This window comes from Apis laboriosa, unplaced genomic scaffold (genome assembly GCF_014066325.1).
Source record: "Apis laboriosa isolate Shangri-la unplaced genomic scaffold, ASM1406632v1 scaffold34_cov151, whole genome shotgun sequence".
NCBI lineage: Eukaryota > Metazoa > Arthropoda > Insecta > Hymenoptera > Apidae > Apis > Apis laboriosa.
In genome coordinates this window covers 5,424,995-5,441,370 of record NW_025222928.1, presented here as the reverse complement: position 1 = coordinate 5,441,370, position 16,376 = coordinate 5,424,995, and the positions used below count along the sequence as shown (strand labels likewise).

General features: G+C 27.6%; 3 protein-coding genes across 4 annotated transcripts; all 3 read left to right on the top strand.

Annotated features, from left to right (window-relative positions):
- The first annotated feature begins 54 nt into the window (after window positions 1-54).
- LOC122715111 (MAD2L1-binding protein) lies at window positions 55-1,028 on the top strand. The gene is made up of 2 exons (XM_043937034.1): window positions 55-581; window positions 646-1,028. Exons 1-2 carry the CDS (start codon window positions 196-198, stop codon window positions 1,013-1,015), a joined length of 756 nt encoding a protein of 251 aa, XP_043792969.1. The 5' UTR covers window positions 55-195; the 3' UTR covers window positions 1,016-1,028.
- A 2,667-nt stretch (window positions 1,029-3,695) lies between these two features.
- Window positions 3,696-6,335, top strand: LOC122714867 (protein hairless). The gene is made up of 3 exons (XM_043936599.1): window positions 3,696-4,267; window positions 4,336-5,136; window positions 5,212-6,335. Exons 1-3 carry the CDS (start codon window positions 3,925-3,927, stop codon window positions 5,244-5,246), a joined length of 1,179 nt encoding a protein of 392 aa, XP_043792534.1. The 5' UTR covers window positions 3,696-3,924; the 3' UTR covers window positions 5,247-6,335.
- Window positions 6,336-6,592: 257 nt separating this feature from the next.
- LOC122715379 (metastasis-associated protein MTA3) lies at window positions 6,593-16,199 on the top strand. Of its 2 annotated transcripts, XM_043937522.1 has the most exons (12): window positions 6,593-7,246; window positions 8,231-8,298; window positions 8,414-8,507; window positions 10,892-11,074; window positions 12,287-12,538; window positions 12,664-12,935; window positions 13,026-13,214; window positions 13,334-13,756; window positions 13,828-14,428; window positions 14,510-14,659; window positions 14,950-15,208; window positions 15,362-16,199. In XM_043937522.1, exons 1-12 carry the CDS (start codon window positions 7,132-7,134, stop codon window positions 15,498-15,500), a joined length of 2,745 nt encoding a protein of 914 aa, XP_043793457.1. In that variant the 5' UTR covers window positions 6,593-7,131; the 3' UTR covers window positions 15,501-16,199. The 2 variants fall into 2 exon arrangements, with proteins under 2 accessions (XP_043793457.1, XP_043793458.1); XM_043937523.1 differs by lacking the exon at window positions 10,892-11,074.
- The last annotated feature ends 177 nt before the right edge of the window (window positions 16,200-16,376 follow it).

Genomic DNA, 16,376 nt, shown 5'->3' with positions numbered 1-16,376 from the left:
ATATTTTGTAATTGTAAATAATTAATTTCATTAGTTGATAAATATTTAATTATATTATGTAAATATTTTGACACATAAATAATGTGTTCATAAATTCATAAAGATATATTTTTACAAAAATATATATATAAAATACGAATCTGTCAATTAGGTTAAATTTTAACGTATTTAAAGTGTCAAAAAGCAAAAGTTAAAATGAATATTAATGTAACTTTAGATGAACCTTTAACAAGTAATAATTGTGTGAAACTTGTAATTGAACTTCTAAAGTATATTTTATATCAAAAACAACAAATACCATTTACTTATGATTCATTATCTCAATTACAAATGAAATCAACTGATAGAAATTTGTCTTCTATAAAAACATTATTAAATACTCTGAAAAGCACATCAGAGCAGTTAAATTCACAATTTCATCTCAAAAACTGCAAAATCAAAGAAATTGCTATACTTATTGGTGCTACAATAATATCACCAAAATTACATGTTAGGATTATATTTCCATCTGATATTCTTAATAGTCAAGAACATTTTGAATGTAAACATGCTTCTAGGAAACCTCTCTTAAATTTAATGAGGTTAGTGAAAAAATCTTTACATAATATTCTATTATCTTTTATTGAAATATTTTTAACATTGCAGATCAATGCTAGAATGTTCAGAATTTCAAGATGCACTGACTTTACCATTGAATCCTACAAATACTTTTGTGTTAATACAAAAAAGTGATAATAATACAATATCAGATTTTTTTTTACCTAAACCACAATATATACCTCCTATACAGATTTCAAACTATTTTATAATTAAATTACAATATAATGATCAAAAAAAACTAAATTGTAATTGCATAGATATAGTAAAAGTTTATAATGAAGTATCTGAATCTAATATTGAGTCTAAAAACAAAGATATTGAATTTTTAAATAATTCAAGAATTAATACCACACATGTATCCTATCAATGGTATCAATCCAAAGAAGTAATTAAAGGATTTAAATTTTTAAGATGACTATAGATTATTAATAAAATCAATATTCATAGGAAATTAAAATAGCAAATTTTTAATTAATATTATATAATAGATTTATTTTTAAAAATCAATAAAAAAAATAAAAAAATATTTTATTGTGAAAATGTGATTTTAAAAATATAAATAATTGCAAATATTATGTAGATTATATCTTAGAATTTTTTAAAATAAAGTTAAAATTTATTGATTTATACATTGAAGTTATATTTGATTATAAATAAAATAATATTATATCATGTGAAAACAATTACAAATATTTTTTATATTTTTATTCTTATATACAAGTTTACATAATGTATGTAAAATTTACGCAAAGAATAAAAAATTTTCTTATATAATAATATATTGAATATTATTCTTCCTTTACTTCATATATTCTAATTTTTAAAATTTTAAAATCAATGACTAATATCATCCTTAAAATTAATATTATGAATCCACCTGACCAACTACACATCATTATGACTGTAAATATCTTAGAAGAATATATATTATATAGAAATAAATTTTAAAAAAATATTAAAAATTAAAATTTTATATACAAAATATTACCTGAAGATATGAAATTATATGACACACATCATATGTATAAAAATGATGCATTTTCATATATATTTTTATTATTTCACAGTCACTGTAAATAAACTTTTATGATGAATTATATAAATTTAAAATTTAAAGTACAATTTAAGTTTGATACCTTATATTCATAGGCACTTTGCAAATATTATATATCTCATAGGAAATATTTATGATACCATCATTAAATGATTTATATCCTTGTTGTAAATTATAATGTGCATACATTGATATAATAGCAAATATAAAATTAAAGTATATTGCAGGAAATACAATCCTCCAAGGACTTTCATATCTGTATATAATATAATTGTATTTAATACTGTATATAATATAATTGTATTTATCATATTTATTGTATTTACAGTGATAAATAATGTATATAATTGAAAAATAAATTGACTTGCATTGGTATATCTTGTCCTCCTTTGCCACACATAAGAAATAAAGTAAACCAAACAACTCCAAATATACAAGATGAAAAACATGTTATTAAATACATTTCACATGTATTTTCATATATATAGTCAGTAAAAATATATTTCCACCAATCTAATAAATGATTTTTACATATATCACGAATATCATCTAATTCCAATTTCTCTTTTGATATTAAAACAGATGTTGCCCAAAGTGGACACTTATCTCCGAAAATTTCTTTCTTCATATTTTATAATAAAATAATTGAATTACAATTTAAAATATTATAGAAAATAAATAAAAATTATTATTAATTATACCCATAATATGTAGAACAAAACGCTACAAGTATATCCGCTAATTGTGCATAATAAGTATAGAAACATTTGTAGATATTTCCACAACCAAGAAATTTCAATCGCATCACGTTCAATAAGTTCTTGATATTCTTCTAAACATTGCATCGAGAATTCCTACATAAATAAGAATATAAATTGTAATAATTTACAATTATTCCTTACCATACCGGTAATTAATATGATTGCGCGCCAAACTTCAACCATATCAAAAAACATGAATCTGATTGGTCTATCAAAACAAACAAAATTCAAATGATAACAAAATAAACAAATTCAAAGAATTGGAAAATCACTTTACTATACACTATAAATTGTAATTTCATATAAAAATTAATAAATAATTAAAATTAAATAAGAATACATATTATTGCTAAAATTTAAATAGTATAAATCTATTAATGTATTTAATGCTAATTGAAAATGACATCTAACTTAGATTTTCTATGAATATCAAATATAATAGATTCGATATAACTTTATAATTTGAAGGAAGTGTTGCAGATTGATCGTGGGAGTTGGACCAAGAAACGGAGGAACGCGCGGACTGCGAACCGCCACAGTGTTGTCGACGAGAAGGATACACGAAGGCGAGAAATTCTTGTTTTTTTTTTTTACATCCGAACATCGAAAATCACGAGGAAAATGATGGTAGATGTATATTCTAAAGGGTCATCGAACGAATAAACTCAATTGCCGTAGACACGTAAACCATTCGTGGGTGAAGTGAAACACATGTGTCGGTCAAACCGTGTTTTCTACTATAGAGTGTCCGTCCCGTGTTTGATCCGTGAAAATCTTCCGTTTGAAAAACCAATTTGTACGCTGGTTATAATAATTTGCGAAATATTAACGTGCTTGCTTTTGAATAAATTTATGAATGTGACGATCCGCTTTTTCGAAATGAAATAGAATTCATTATAGAAGGCGGTAGTGCGTGGGTGGGTGGGTGTCTAGCGATTACCACTTATGTATAGAAAATTCCTTTTGGAATTTTGCACAAAATGTTATTCTTGGATCAATGATAAAGTGCTTTTTTATTCGATAATATTCTATTCTATCGATATATATTAATTGGCACATTATCCAGACAAATGTTTTTGGGCATAAGAAAAAATATATCAGTTAAATTTCAGAGTAACGTTGCTCTTACTGTCAGTTTTTGACTAATGTCAATTTGACAGTTTTAAAAATATAAAATCAATATGAATCTATCTCTTTGTTATTATTAACTTTGTTAATTTTGAAAAAAACTTAAATATTCTGCTATTATTAACATTGTTGTTAAATAATTCTTTCTTGCATAAGGAATTTTTTTTTATTGTATCTGATAAGTTTCATTAAGTGTTCTTATAAAAAATGCTTTCCTTAAACTGTGAAACAAAAATATATTAGCAAGTTTCTTTAAAATTATTAATCATAGCTTTAAGAGAAGGACTTAATTAAAGTCCTGTCTCTTTTATTAATTTGATATTAAGAGGCTAAAGTATGAAAGGTCAAGCGGAGAAAAATGGATATCGATAAAGTATCAGCATGCGTGAGAAGTCAGCAGAATGTCATGCTCACGCAGGTCACGTGAGGGGCACAACAGAAATGTGCTCACGTGATCCTCCTACATTACACTCAACTCTTACCAAGGCAAATGGTAAAAATTCAAATCCCCAATCAACACATCATTCAGAAGCACGTATTGATAATAATTTACTTCCAACTCCTGGTGGACGATTAAAATTTTTTAAAGACGGAAAGTTTATTTTGGAATTATCCCATCGTAGGGATGGGGAAAGAACTACATGGTTTCCAGTTCCAAAGAAAACCTTTTGGCCACCAGCTAGTACAACTCCAAATAGACAAGAGAGTTCTACTTCTCTTAGTGGTAAGTTAAATTTTTATAATATTTTTAATAAAATTAATTAAATTTATTATTATACTTATATTTTTCAGTTTCTGATGATAATTCATCAGTACAATCAAGTCCTTGGCAAAGAGATCATTGTTGGAAGCAAGCAAATCCAAGACGTAGAATATCTACAGAGTTTAGTTTTTATTATTATAGAAATCCAAAAAATCGTCTGTATGCGCATCCTCGCTTAATCGCAAGAAAGCGTAGACGTCCATTAGATCCTACTTCTTTGTTACTCATTCCAGAATCAGTAACAAATTATACTAAACCAATTCGTAAAGCAAATGGTACATCAACTGGAAAGGTTTTGAACCTAATTATTGACAAATTGGCACGTCTTCTAGATCCTAATGTCGTTTCACCTCGTAAACGTATTTTGCGCGAATTAGAAAGAGTCTCATTAGAAGATCAAGCATCGAAAAGACGCGCAACACCACAGCCAGTTTGTACAACAGCTCCTACTCCGTCATCAAAACAATTATCTTCATATAGTATAACGAGTATTTTGGGAGAAGATAAACCAAGTCATGAGCAAGGTTTTTTGAGGAATTTATTAAAACCAGATGAAAGGCAAACTGTGAAATACTCATCAAGTAACTCATATCCAAGAGTACGAATGGATCCATACATTGGTACGGCTAATACACCTCTTCAGCATCCACTTTATGGTGTACCGATGTTACCTCCTGGACCATATAGAGCTCCTTTATGGATGCATTATCCATCACCCGTCCATTATCCACCTCCTATGCCATTATATGCACCACCACCACCTCATCCACCATCTCCTCCAGTTCATCACTACAAAGATTACAGGGAACAGACTCTTACACCTCCTTCAGGTAAATGTTTAAAGATATATCGTTCAATATCTATTAAATTTATCAGAAAATTCATCTTATTTATATCTCATTTAGATATGCCTCTAAATCTGTCGAAGCATGCGGGTTGAATCTCAGGATCCTAAAAGTTGGTGCCTTATCAATGGATAAAAACTGCGCAAACACTGCCCGTGCAACGACAATGCGATATATTAGTATTTTTTTATTCGTAAACAGTAGTATCATAGTAAGTAGAAATATGCATCTTGAAAGACAAAAACTGGATGCTATTCTTGTACATATAAATGCATAAAGTATAGAAATTGGCATAGATATTTTATATTAATCTTAAATTAAATCACATACATGAGTAGTATTATATTATTTTAATTATAATTGATCTTGTCTTATGTATTATGTTCATTTTTTTTATTAGTTATTGCTAAAATAATTTAATATGATTTTCTCACTATATGGAATCCATGAATGTGTTCACATGTAAAATTTCATTTTTATCATTTTTACTACTCATGATATAAATATTAAAATGAAGAGAAAAAAGAGCATGCTCTTATTTTACATCTCATTTATGCATTATCTTGTTATTCTTATTAATATTTCTGTCATTATTATCATTAATCAATGACTATCCATTTTAAAAAAATCATAAAAAAGACATAGAATTATGTACAGAACAGATTATTCTCTATATTTAGTATAAATATTCCTACAAATAGTAATATGATAATAAATTTAGATTAACGAAATCCGCAACAGTATACATTTATTTATACGATATTAATGAACAAAAAATGAAATTGCTTGGTAAAGACCGTGGGGTGTGCCTTAAGATTACCTAAATTGCAAAAAACTAAATTATAAACACATTCATATAATGAATATGTATTATTATTACTACTATTACTATTGTGTACATATAAATATAATTTTGCCTTACGTATCCGCCTCAAATCGATTATTCGTTATTATTTATTGTTAGTCAGATGCATTACCAAACGTTTTACGTGAAAGGCAAGCTCACACAGGCTCTACAAACTAGTGAGTAATTTTAATTCATTTACATACATTTTTTTATTAAAATAGATAAAAATGTGACTGCGCGTAAGCAATTGTATAGAAAGACTAATTTCGTAAATATATAAATATTTCATATACTATATGAAAGCTTTTCATTTATCGTCACGTTATATGTTTTTGTGTTTATTCGGTTTTATAAAATATCTTTTATTGTAAATATATTTATAAATCTAAAGTAAGTTTATATTTATTTAATAAAAATAATTAATCCTTTCTAAATAAATACCTTATATCATAAAAGAATTTAAATTTCGCGGTTATTGAAAAGTGCGCCGACAAATTGGCATTCTATCATCTAACTATCCCCACTCTTGAGTAATACAGACGCTCTCGAGACCGCGCAATCGTCGGATCTTGGTAGTATCCGATTCGTGGCCTTGTTTTGTGGTATTCGTTGACCGGGTTGTATCGGTCTGATTACGTGTTTTCTATCAAAAATTCGTAAAAATAGAATTTCATAATGAAGCGGAACGAATGAATAACGTGTAAAGATCGTGATCATATATTTTAATGGACTTTTGAATGCACGCGGTTTTAAAGAAAGCAAGTGAATCCAACTCTAGTAGTGGGGAGCAGGCAGTATTGCCTTTTCGTATATGTAGCCCGCTTGGTAAAATGAAAATGGCGGTGTTCCTGCATGAACGGAGCAACGGCCACTGATGATGCTCGTTACGGTAACGAACACGTGAACCGAATTCAGTGTGAAATTTTTACATATCTTGTGCACATTTATAAATATCATAGTGTTATATCAATATTGGAAAACAAGTCAATGTAAATAAAAAAAGGTAGCGCGAAATTCTTTCCACGATTAGGGACAAACAAACACGATGGAGTGACACCGTGAAGTGTTAACTCCGTGGACAAGTGGGAAGTGTCGGCTAATAGATTCGCGTAGTTGGAGGACGAAAAGCCTTCATGCCGATGCCGGCCGAATACCACGAGAACCACGGTAACCACGAGAACGCCAATTTCGCTCTCGGGGCCACACAGGACGCCAGCAACATGACGGCCAATATGTACCGGGTGGGAGGTAAAATAACCATACACACATTTCGCCGGCTGATGAGGCCACGCGTCGAATTTTGAGCTATGTATCTTTAATAAACCCAAAAAATTTATATTTACAATTAATATCACGATAAAATTTTCCATATATATTTTTTTTTATCTGCACAGCCTCTTAACTTTTCATTTTCTGTCTAATCTCTTTCTCCCCGCTCTTTTCTGGTATCCGTATGTATGCTGCTTTCCTTCTGCTCCCTCTTTCCCCACTCTCGCCCTTCGTTCAGGTCATACTAATTTCTTGCATGATGATTCGGATGATTAAAATTCAATATTTGAAAATTTCTTTTGTTTTTTCTTTTGTTTTCTACTATTCGAATTATTTCATAATATGTCCACTAGAATATTTTTATATCAAAGATCTAAAGAATTAAAATAATTTATATAAAATTATCTTTTTGTTTTTTTTAATTATATATATATATATATGTAATACAATATATAATACATAAAAATTGAATATCAAGATCTAGGTGTATGTGTAAAGCGCTCTATATATTTAAATATTATAAATTTAAAATTTTTATATTTTATTATATCTATTTTTTATGTATTTATTTTTAACATTAAATATAATTTTTTTTTACAATCACAATATGCAGAGAATTATCATATTTTTTACTCTTATATCTCTACTTATATGTTCTCAAATAGTAATATCAATATTTATATTTCATAAAATAGTACATAAATATTTTGTGAATATATATATATATAATATTTAATTTTATTTATAATAATTGTTTTTCAATATGTACATTACATATTATATTATTATATTATTTATATATTTATAAATATTTATAAATTAAAATGATTAATATATTGTAATATATGTATAATTAATTTTATTCATTTGTTTGTTATTATTATTTAATATTTTTTCATAAAAAAAAGAAAAAAAAATTAAATCTTAATAATCTAATATTAAAATCTTTTGTTTAATTTATAGATTATGTATATTTTGAAACATCTTCCACATCTCCTTACCAGATAAGAAGGATAGAAGAATTGAATAAGGTAAGAATTAAAATTGATTATTCTTTTTTATTAAAATTAATATAAATAAAAATTCAAAAATATTTATTATTAATTCATTTTCTTATTTTAATATATATTTATTTTATTATTCTAGACAGCAAGTGGAAATGTTGAAGCAAAAGTCATGTGTTTCTTTAGGCGGAGGGATTTGCCATCTACATTAATCATGCTTGCAGATAAACATCAATGTAAGTAAAATTTATTTTATTATTATTTATTAAAATATTTATTGTATTGCATTTTAAGATACTGATCTTACATAACGTTTGAATAAAAAATTTTTTTCAAAACTTTTATGTTATACAAATATAAACATATTATATTAATATTTTTTATTTAATTAATATTATTCTTAAATAAATAATTAATAAAAATTAGTGCTTTTTTTTTATATTTAGATGATTAAATACTAATTTAATATATGATATATGATAAAATATATAATATAAATATGATAAAATACTAATACTTAATAATATATTATATTATATTATACTATATTATATTATTATACTATATATTAATATACTTAATATATTGAAAATAGAATAATATTAGAAGAATAATATTATATATTTTATATAAATTAATAAATATCCGGAAATTAAAAAAAATTAAAATTTATTTTCATATTAATTATAAAAATTCTTATTTTTTAAAAAATAAATTTTCTTTATTACTTAATAATTTTATAATCAATATTTTGAGAAATCATTGATGCTATTCATTAAATATATTTACTATATAATATTTAAAAATATTCTACATAAATACGAATCATTATTCAATTTAAAATTAATTTAAGATGAAAGCATAAGCATTGCTTGATTCTGGTATTCATTCATGTTAAAATATGTTAAAAAAGTAATTTTATTTTATATTATATTCCATTAAAAATCAAGGAATTCAATCATTGCCATTAATATTGCAATATTCAGAATTTGTGAATTCGTGAATTCGAATATTTTAATATATATTTTCTATCGTAAAAAAAATAATATAATTTCATGAATAGAAAATATTATTTGATTTTATGCATTATATATATATATATATATATATATTAATGCCTCTAAAATTTTCTCGATTTTTCCTTTGCAATAGCAGAGATAATGAGACGCGGGGATTTGGGGATGGGAATGTATAATAAGTAAAGTTGGGGGGTGGCAGAGAGGTGAAATGGGGGTTGTATCGATCTGCTGGGGGTGAGTTGGGGGTGGTGCGCCTCCCAACCCACCTCTCCCTCTTTCTACCTCTCACCCGAGTCTCTCATACCATCCTTCTGCCTCCCGCCATCCTGAACTAAATGAATGACTGACGCAGGGGTTGGTTGAGTATGTGTTACGTGTACTCAACACAGACTTATAAGACACTGATAAACGTATACGATAACCGGGCACATAGCATGTACGAATAACTGGCAGAGAGAGAAACAGGAACACACACGTTAGCAAGCAAACGTATATGTATCCCGACGAAAATGGTGGGTCCCACTAGCCATCTTCGTTTTAAGCATTTACTCCCTCGCTTCTCTTTTCGCCCCTTCTCTTCTTTTCTATGAACGTATTTGTGTATGTATACACGAATGTATATTTTCCTGTATTCTCTTCCTCCCTACTAGCTCTGTCTGCCGGTATTTGCACCGAATCAGATTTTCATTTCTCTCTTTTTTTTCTACTTTCTTTTTTTTTTTTTTACTTTTATTATTTCATTTTTGATTTTTTATAATTTTCAAAAAAAAAAATATTATAAATTATATAAATTATGTCCTAAAACCTATATTTTTCTATATAAAATCATATAGAAAATAATTCAAGAATATAATATATTTCTAAATATTTATATATATATATATATATATTTCTCTCTCTCTCTCTCTCTCTCTCTCTCTCTCTCTCTCTCTCTCTCTCTCTCTCTCTTTCTCTCTCCTCCCTTCCTTTCTCCCTCCCATCTTCCCCCTCTCCCTCATCCCTTCTTCTTTTGTTAGATTTTTCTTAATAATCTTTGAAAATAAAATTTTAAATTTATAATAATATAAATATATTCATTAAATTTTTTGTTATTTAGATTTGACGTTTTTCATGATATTTTTATTATTCCAATATAATCTTGCACAAAATGTGATTTTCGTAATAATTGTAATAATATAATATTATTATAGTATATATTATTTTTGAGAAATATTCTTAAAGTCTAACTATATATTTATATATACTATTATAAGTTATATGCTGGAATTTTAAATAAAGATTTTTTTATAAAAATTAATTATTTAATTAATAATAATTTATAAAAATACAGTTATAATTGTAAATAGAAACGCGATTGGAATTGGTTGACAGAATCAAAGTTATACATTTATATATCATGTATATATTAATCAATTAAGTTTAATTACTTAATAATCAGATATTCTATTAAATAAAAACTAAGAGTAATGAAATTAAAGAATTATATATCTTTAGTTTTTGAGATTTTTAGGATTACAAATTTTATAAGCATGTTAAAATTTTATAAATGAAAGAATATGAAATGAGAAATAGTAGAGTGGGTTCTGTGATACAAATTGCAGTGGCAAGTGCAGAGCAGCAAAGGTCAGAATCTCCTGCAAACACGCAGAATCAGAAACTCGAGAATCCAGATACTACTAAGGAAATGACTAATAAAGATGGGATCGGGCCCAAAGTGATGAACAAAGGGGGCGGGAAGGGGGGCTGGCTGAAGGCCCCACTGTCAGAGGCCCAAGAGCCTCATGGTGAGTGAGCAGTCAATTAAAAGGTGCTCCTTACAGATGAATTTCATTTTATTTTTTCATTATTGTTTATTTTTCTGTAAAATTATAAAAAAATATATTAATTTGAAAATTTAATGAATTTATAATTAAAAAAAAATAGCAAATAAATGATTTTCATCAAATATGTGTGAATTCTGAAACAGTAATAAAAATTAAATATTAATTAATTCATCGGTAAGTATTATATAATATGCACCTTTTAGTTGTCTTGTTAATCTCATATAGAAGCCAGTGATGATATAAGGCTAATGATATAGCGGCGGGATTTATAAAATTCTTTGTAATCTTGGTGAATATTATAAGTTTTAGCTATTTCACTGTAAGGCCAAAGAGATAACAAATTGGGTTTAATTATAACCTCTTCCTTTAAGTTATATAGGAAGAAGTTTAATCATTAAATATAAAATTTAATAAACCCATACATTATATACTAATATATAGTTATAATTATTCAATTATTTATCATTTTCTATAATTTTCGTTTTTTTTTTTTTTTTTAGAAATCATTGTAATGAGTAATTTAATTCAATATATAATAAATGCTAGATTTGTTCTCTGAAAAAATTTTTATAATTAGTATTCTAATAAATAAATCTTCTTCTAAATATTTAGAAGAAAATCCCGCCGTACAAAATGATAATTCTTTAGTAATCTGAGGCTTCTTTAAACAATTTATATTTCTTTGAAAATTAATTTCATTTCTATTATAATAAATGTATCACTTAATGTTGCTTTAATTTTCATTTTTTTGTTACCCGCTCTTGCTAATATTTTTAGTTTATTATTATAAGTTTTGATTGATTCTGCCACATTCCTGCGTTTCATTTACATTTCATTTATTTATAAAAAAGAAAAAATAATAACAATAATGAAAAACCAAAATTAAATAAATTTAAGAAATACTTTCAAACATGATAAGAAATTTAATATATTATTTAATTAATGTTAATATTGAAATTGAAGATACACAATTTTATTTTAAATTAAGTTTTTATTAGCATTATATAAATAAAAAGGGAATAAAGTTTTTTTAATATTATATCTTTATAGTCTTTCTTATTTTTTTTATCTTAATGAAATATTTTGTTATTTTAGCTTCTTATATTTAAAATATTTATTTATACAATTAAAATAATAAAACATAATTTTAATTATAATTTTTTTTACATACAGGGATGGAAGAAAATGTAGTTGGTGCTGGAGGAGTTACAGAATTAAGTTCTAAGCAACGTCATCAAATGAAGCATAGAGAACTGTTTTTATCACGTCAGGTGGAAACAATGCCCGCAACGCATATAAGAGGCAAATGCTGTGTAACTTTATTAAATGAAACGGAATCTTTACTAAGCTATTTAAATAAAGAAGATTCTTTCTTTTATTGCTTGGTATTTGATCCTGCTCAACGTACTTTGCTTGCTGATAAAGGTATTTATCAATTTATTAATTTAAAAAATTTTTAAATATATATATATATATATAATAAGTAATAATTATAATTTTTTCTATATATTCAAATTTTAATTTTTAAAATTTTTTTAATAAAATTTCAGGTGAAATTAGAGTAGGTAGTAGATATCAAGCTGATGGAATAGCATCAGTTCCACTGACATCTGCTGAAAGAGAATCAGATCCTCGTAGGTTGCAAGATTTAGAAACATTGGTCTGGACACCACGACATTCACTCACAGATCGTCAAATTGATCAATTCCTTGTTGTTAGTAGATCAGTAGGCACATTTGCAAGAGCTTTAGATTGTTCGTCTTCAGTTAAACAACCATCTTTACATATGTCTGCCGCAGCTGCATCTAGAGATATTACTCTTGTAAATATCATTTTCATTATTATTATGTGTAATTATGTAAGTTATATTTTTTTTAAAAAGAATTTTTTTTATGCTATTTTATATTTAAAGTTCCACGCAATGGATACATTACACCGACATAATTATGACGTCGCAAAAGCTATGTCATCTTTAGTACCTAGTACTGGTCCAGTATTATGCAGAGACGAAATGGAAGAATGGAGTGCATCTGAAGCAAATCTTTTTGAAGAAGCTCTTGATAAATATGGAAAAGATTTTTCCGATATACGTCAAGATTTTGTAAGTAGCAAAATTATTAAAGATTAGTTTTGGATTTTTTATTACTTTATATATATATATATATATATATATATATATATATATGTATATGTATATGTATATGTATATGTATATTTCAGTTACCATGGAAAACATTAAAAAATGTTATTGAATATTATTATATGTGGAAGACAACCGATAGATACGTACAACAAAAAAGGGTAAAAGCTGTAGAAGCTGAGAGTAAATTGAAACAGGTTTATATACCTAATTATAATAAAACAACTCCACCTACAACTGCTCCTTCTGCAGCAACAATTGTACCTCTTGGTAATAATAATAGTAACAGTAATGGCAAACCAACTAATGTTCTCAATGGTAATAGCAATGGTAATATGACAACTGATAATAGCGGAATATTAATGGTTGGAGTTAGTGGAAAACCATGTGAAAGTTGTCAAGTAATGCAAAGTCCACAGTGGTATGCTTGGGGCCCTTCACATATGCAGTGTCGTCTTTGTCAATCTTGCTGGACATATTGGAAGAAGTATGGTGGTCTAAAGGTACATTTCATTAAATATAAATATCTAAATAATGAAGATTTATTTTTATATATTAAAAATTGTTTACTTAGGTTCCATCACGTATGGATGATGTTGATTTAGAAAGAAAGAGAGGTGGCACTGGTTCCGATGAAGAAAGCAAAGGAATTGGTGGTGCTCATAGACCTCATCGTTGTAGCATTCCTTCTTGTGGTAAAGAATTCAAGCTCAAAGCACATTTAAGTCGTCATTACGCAAGTGCTCATGGCGTTGATCTACGTGGAAGTGGAGCAAGTGGAGGTGGCGGAAGTGGATCACCAAGACCTGTGATGAAAACTCGATCAGCATTTTATTTACGTACTTCAGCATTGGCGCGAGCTGCACGACGATTATGTGCAGCACAATTACGTACACGTCATGCAGCTCGAGCACCTCATCAGCCTGTAAATGCAGCACCATTACGACATCTCTGTGCTTCTCCTCAATTAACATCAAAAAGTCCTGCGGAATTACGTATTTTGGCTCGTGCTGTACGACCTCGACCTCGTCCTCGAGTAACTGATATAGCAACACGTTTAGGTGATCATCCTGCACCACGACAACCTGGAGATTGGGATTGGTTAGCTCTTACAGCGCCGGCACAACGAAAACAACCAGATCGAGTTTCTTTCCCAAGACCACCAAAAGCACCAGGTAAATAAATTATTTAATAAAAATATTATTTTTATTAATATATATATATTTAATATTTTGATTTTACTTATTATATTATAGATGGAAGTCTTCTGTATGAAAGAGTACCAAATAAATCTGAAGTAGATAGACTGACGATAACTCCACCTCAGCCACAACCTAGTATGCAGAGTCAACAAACGATATTGAAACGCACAAGACCTCCATTTGATGAAATCAACGGATCAGATGGTAAATTTTAAAATTTTAGAAATTTATTCATGTATATTATGAAATTTAGTTCCTTAGTATTGAATATGGTTTTTGTTTACTGGCTTCTACTCTGATGTGGATTGGGATGAAGGTAAAATAATTAAGTGTTTAAAAGTTTAAATTAATCAATAAATGAGACAAATAATCAAAATTGTTAAATTAAGCAGTTTAACATTTTTTCCAAAGGAATACACATCATCGGTTTAATAGTTTTATATTATTTTAAAATTTCGTGTTTGAATATTATATAAATTTAATACTTTTAATAGGTATTGCCCTAAGTGCAGGGCTCCCTGGTGGACCACCTGCCAAAAGGGCTCATCATTCTCAGCAACTTCATCCAAAACATACTTTGGAGCATGCTACGCCTGCAGTTCTTCCTCTAGCACCGCCTTTGAATGGAAGAGCTGCTCATCCTCATTCTTTACCTCATGGTCCACCATTATCTAGAAGTAATGCACGTAAACAAGTAATTTCATGGATGGATGCACCTGATGACGTTTATTTTCGTGCTTCTGATCAAACTAAGTTAGCATTATTATATGTTCTATAATATTAATATCAATATAATACTTTGACATGTTTATTAATAAAGATAAAAATTAAGAATAAAGAAACAAAATAATAGACAGAAAAATACATTATATAATATATTAAAATAATATTATTATCAATTTGCAGAAGACTTAGAAGAACTCTTTCATCAGTTGAACTTCGAAGAGCAGCTCGTAAGCCATGGCGTAGATTACCAACTCCATTACATCCTCCTCATCCACAGAGAGCAGTACGTGGTGATGACATGGTTGTCATCTTAGACTGAATCAATAATACAATCAGGTGAACTGGTAGAATAATCAGTTTGCCACTGAAAAAGGAATTATGCTGTTATTGTAATTTTAATGCCAGAATCAGCACAGTGAAGATATCCCAGCTTTATATATTGTCATTGGCAGCTCTGATGAACAAGAACTAATCGCTGTTTGGAATTTTTTAAATAATTTTCGAAACAGCAATTCGCCAAAATTGAAGGCCTCGTTTTGCCGAATTTGCATGTTGCACTGACATTGCTGATATGTACTTCACATATATGGATAAAATGCAACAACTCTGGAAGAGACATTCATCAAATCTTAAAAGAAAAAATGAAAATAAGAAATCGAGTCATTCACCATGAAACATGATTTTCTATTCGTATTAATTAGTTATTGTTGTTATTAATAATAATTATTAATAATTGAATGTACATATACATCATACCACATTCATGCATACATAACCAGAAAACACAAGTGTCCAACGAATGGTGGACATAAGTTCTACATTGGTTAAATTGGCCCATACGCGCATTAGCTCACGATGAATGTTACGGTCATGCGCGTAACAGAGACAAGTATGAGAGAAAGGGAGAGAGAGAGAGAGAGAGAGAGAAAGCGAGAGAGAGAGAAAATATAAAAATGTACGTGAGAAAGAAAGAATGTGCTCATTGTGAATATTTTTATTAAATTTTCAAGTTTGATGACTTCCGTCGCAACAATTAATAAATAAACATAAGCATAAATGGAAAAATATATTAGTCCTTTTTCCGTTTTATCCAATTTCCTTTCATAACGTATTTTGAAATGTTTGTTATTTCAATAAAATAATTTTTATAATTAAATTCTAATATTTGCCAGATAAATATATGTACTTTATTTTT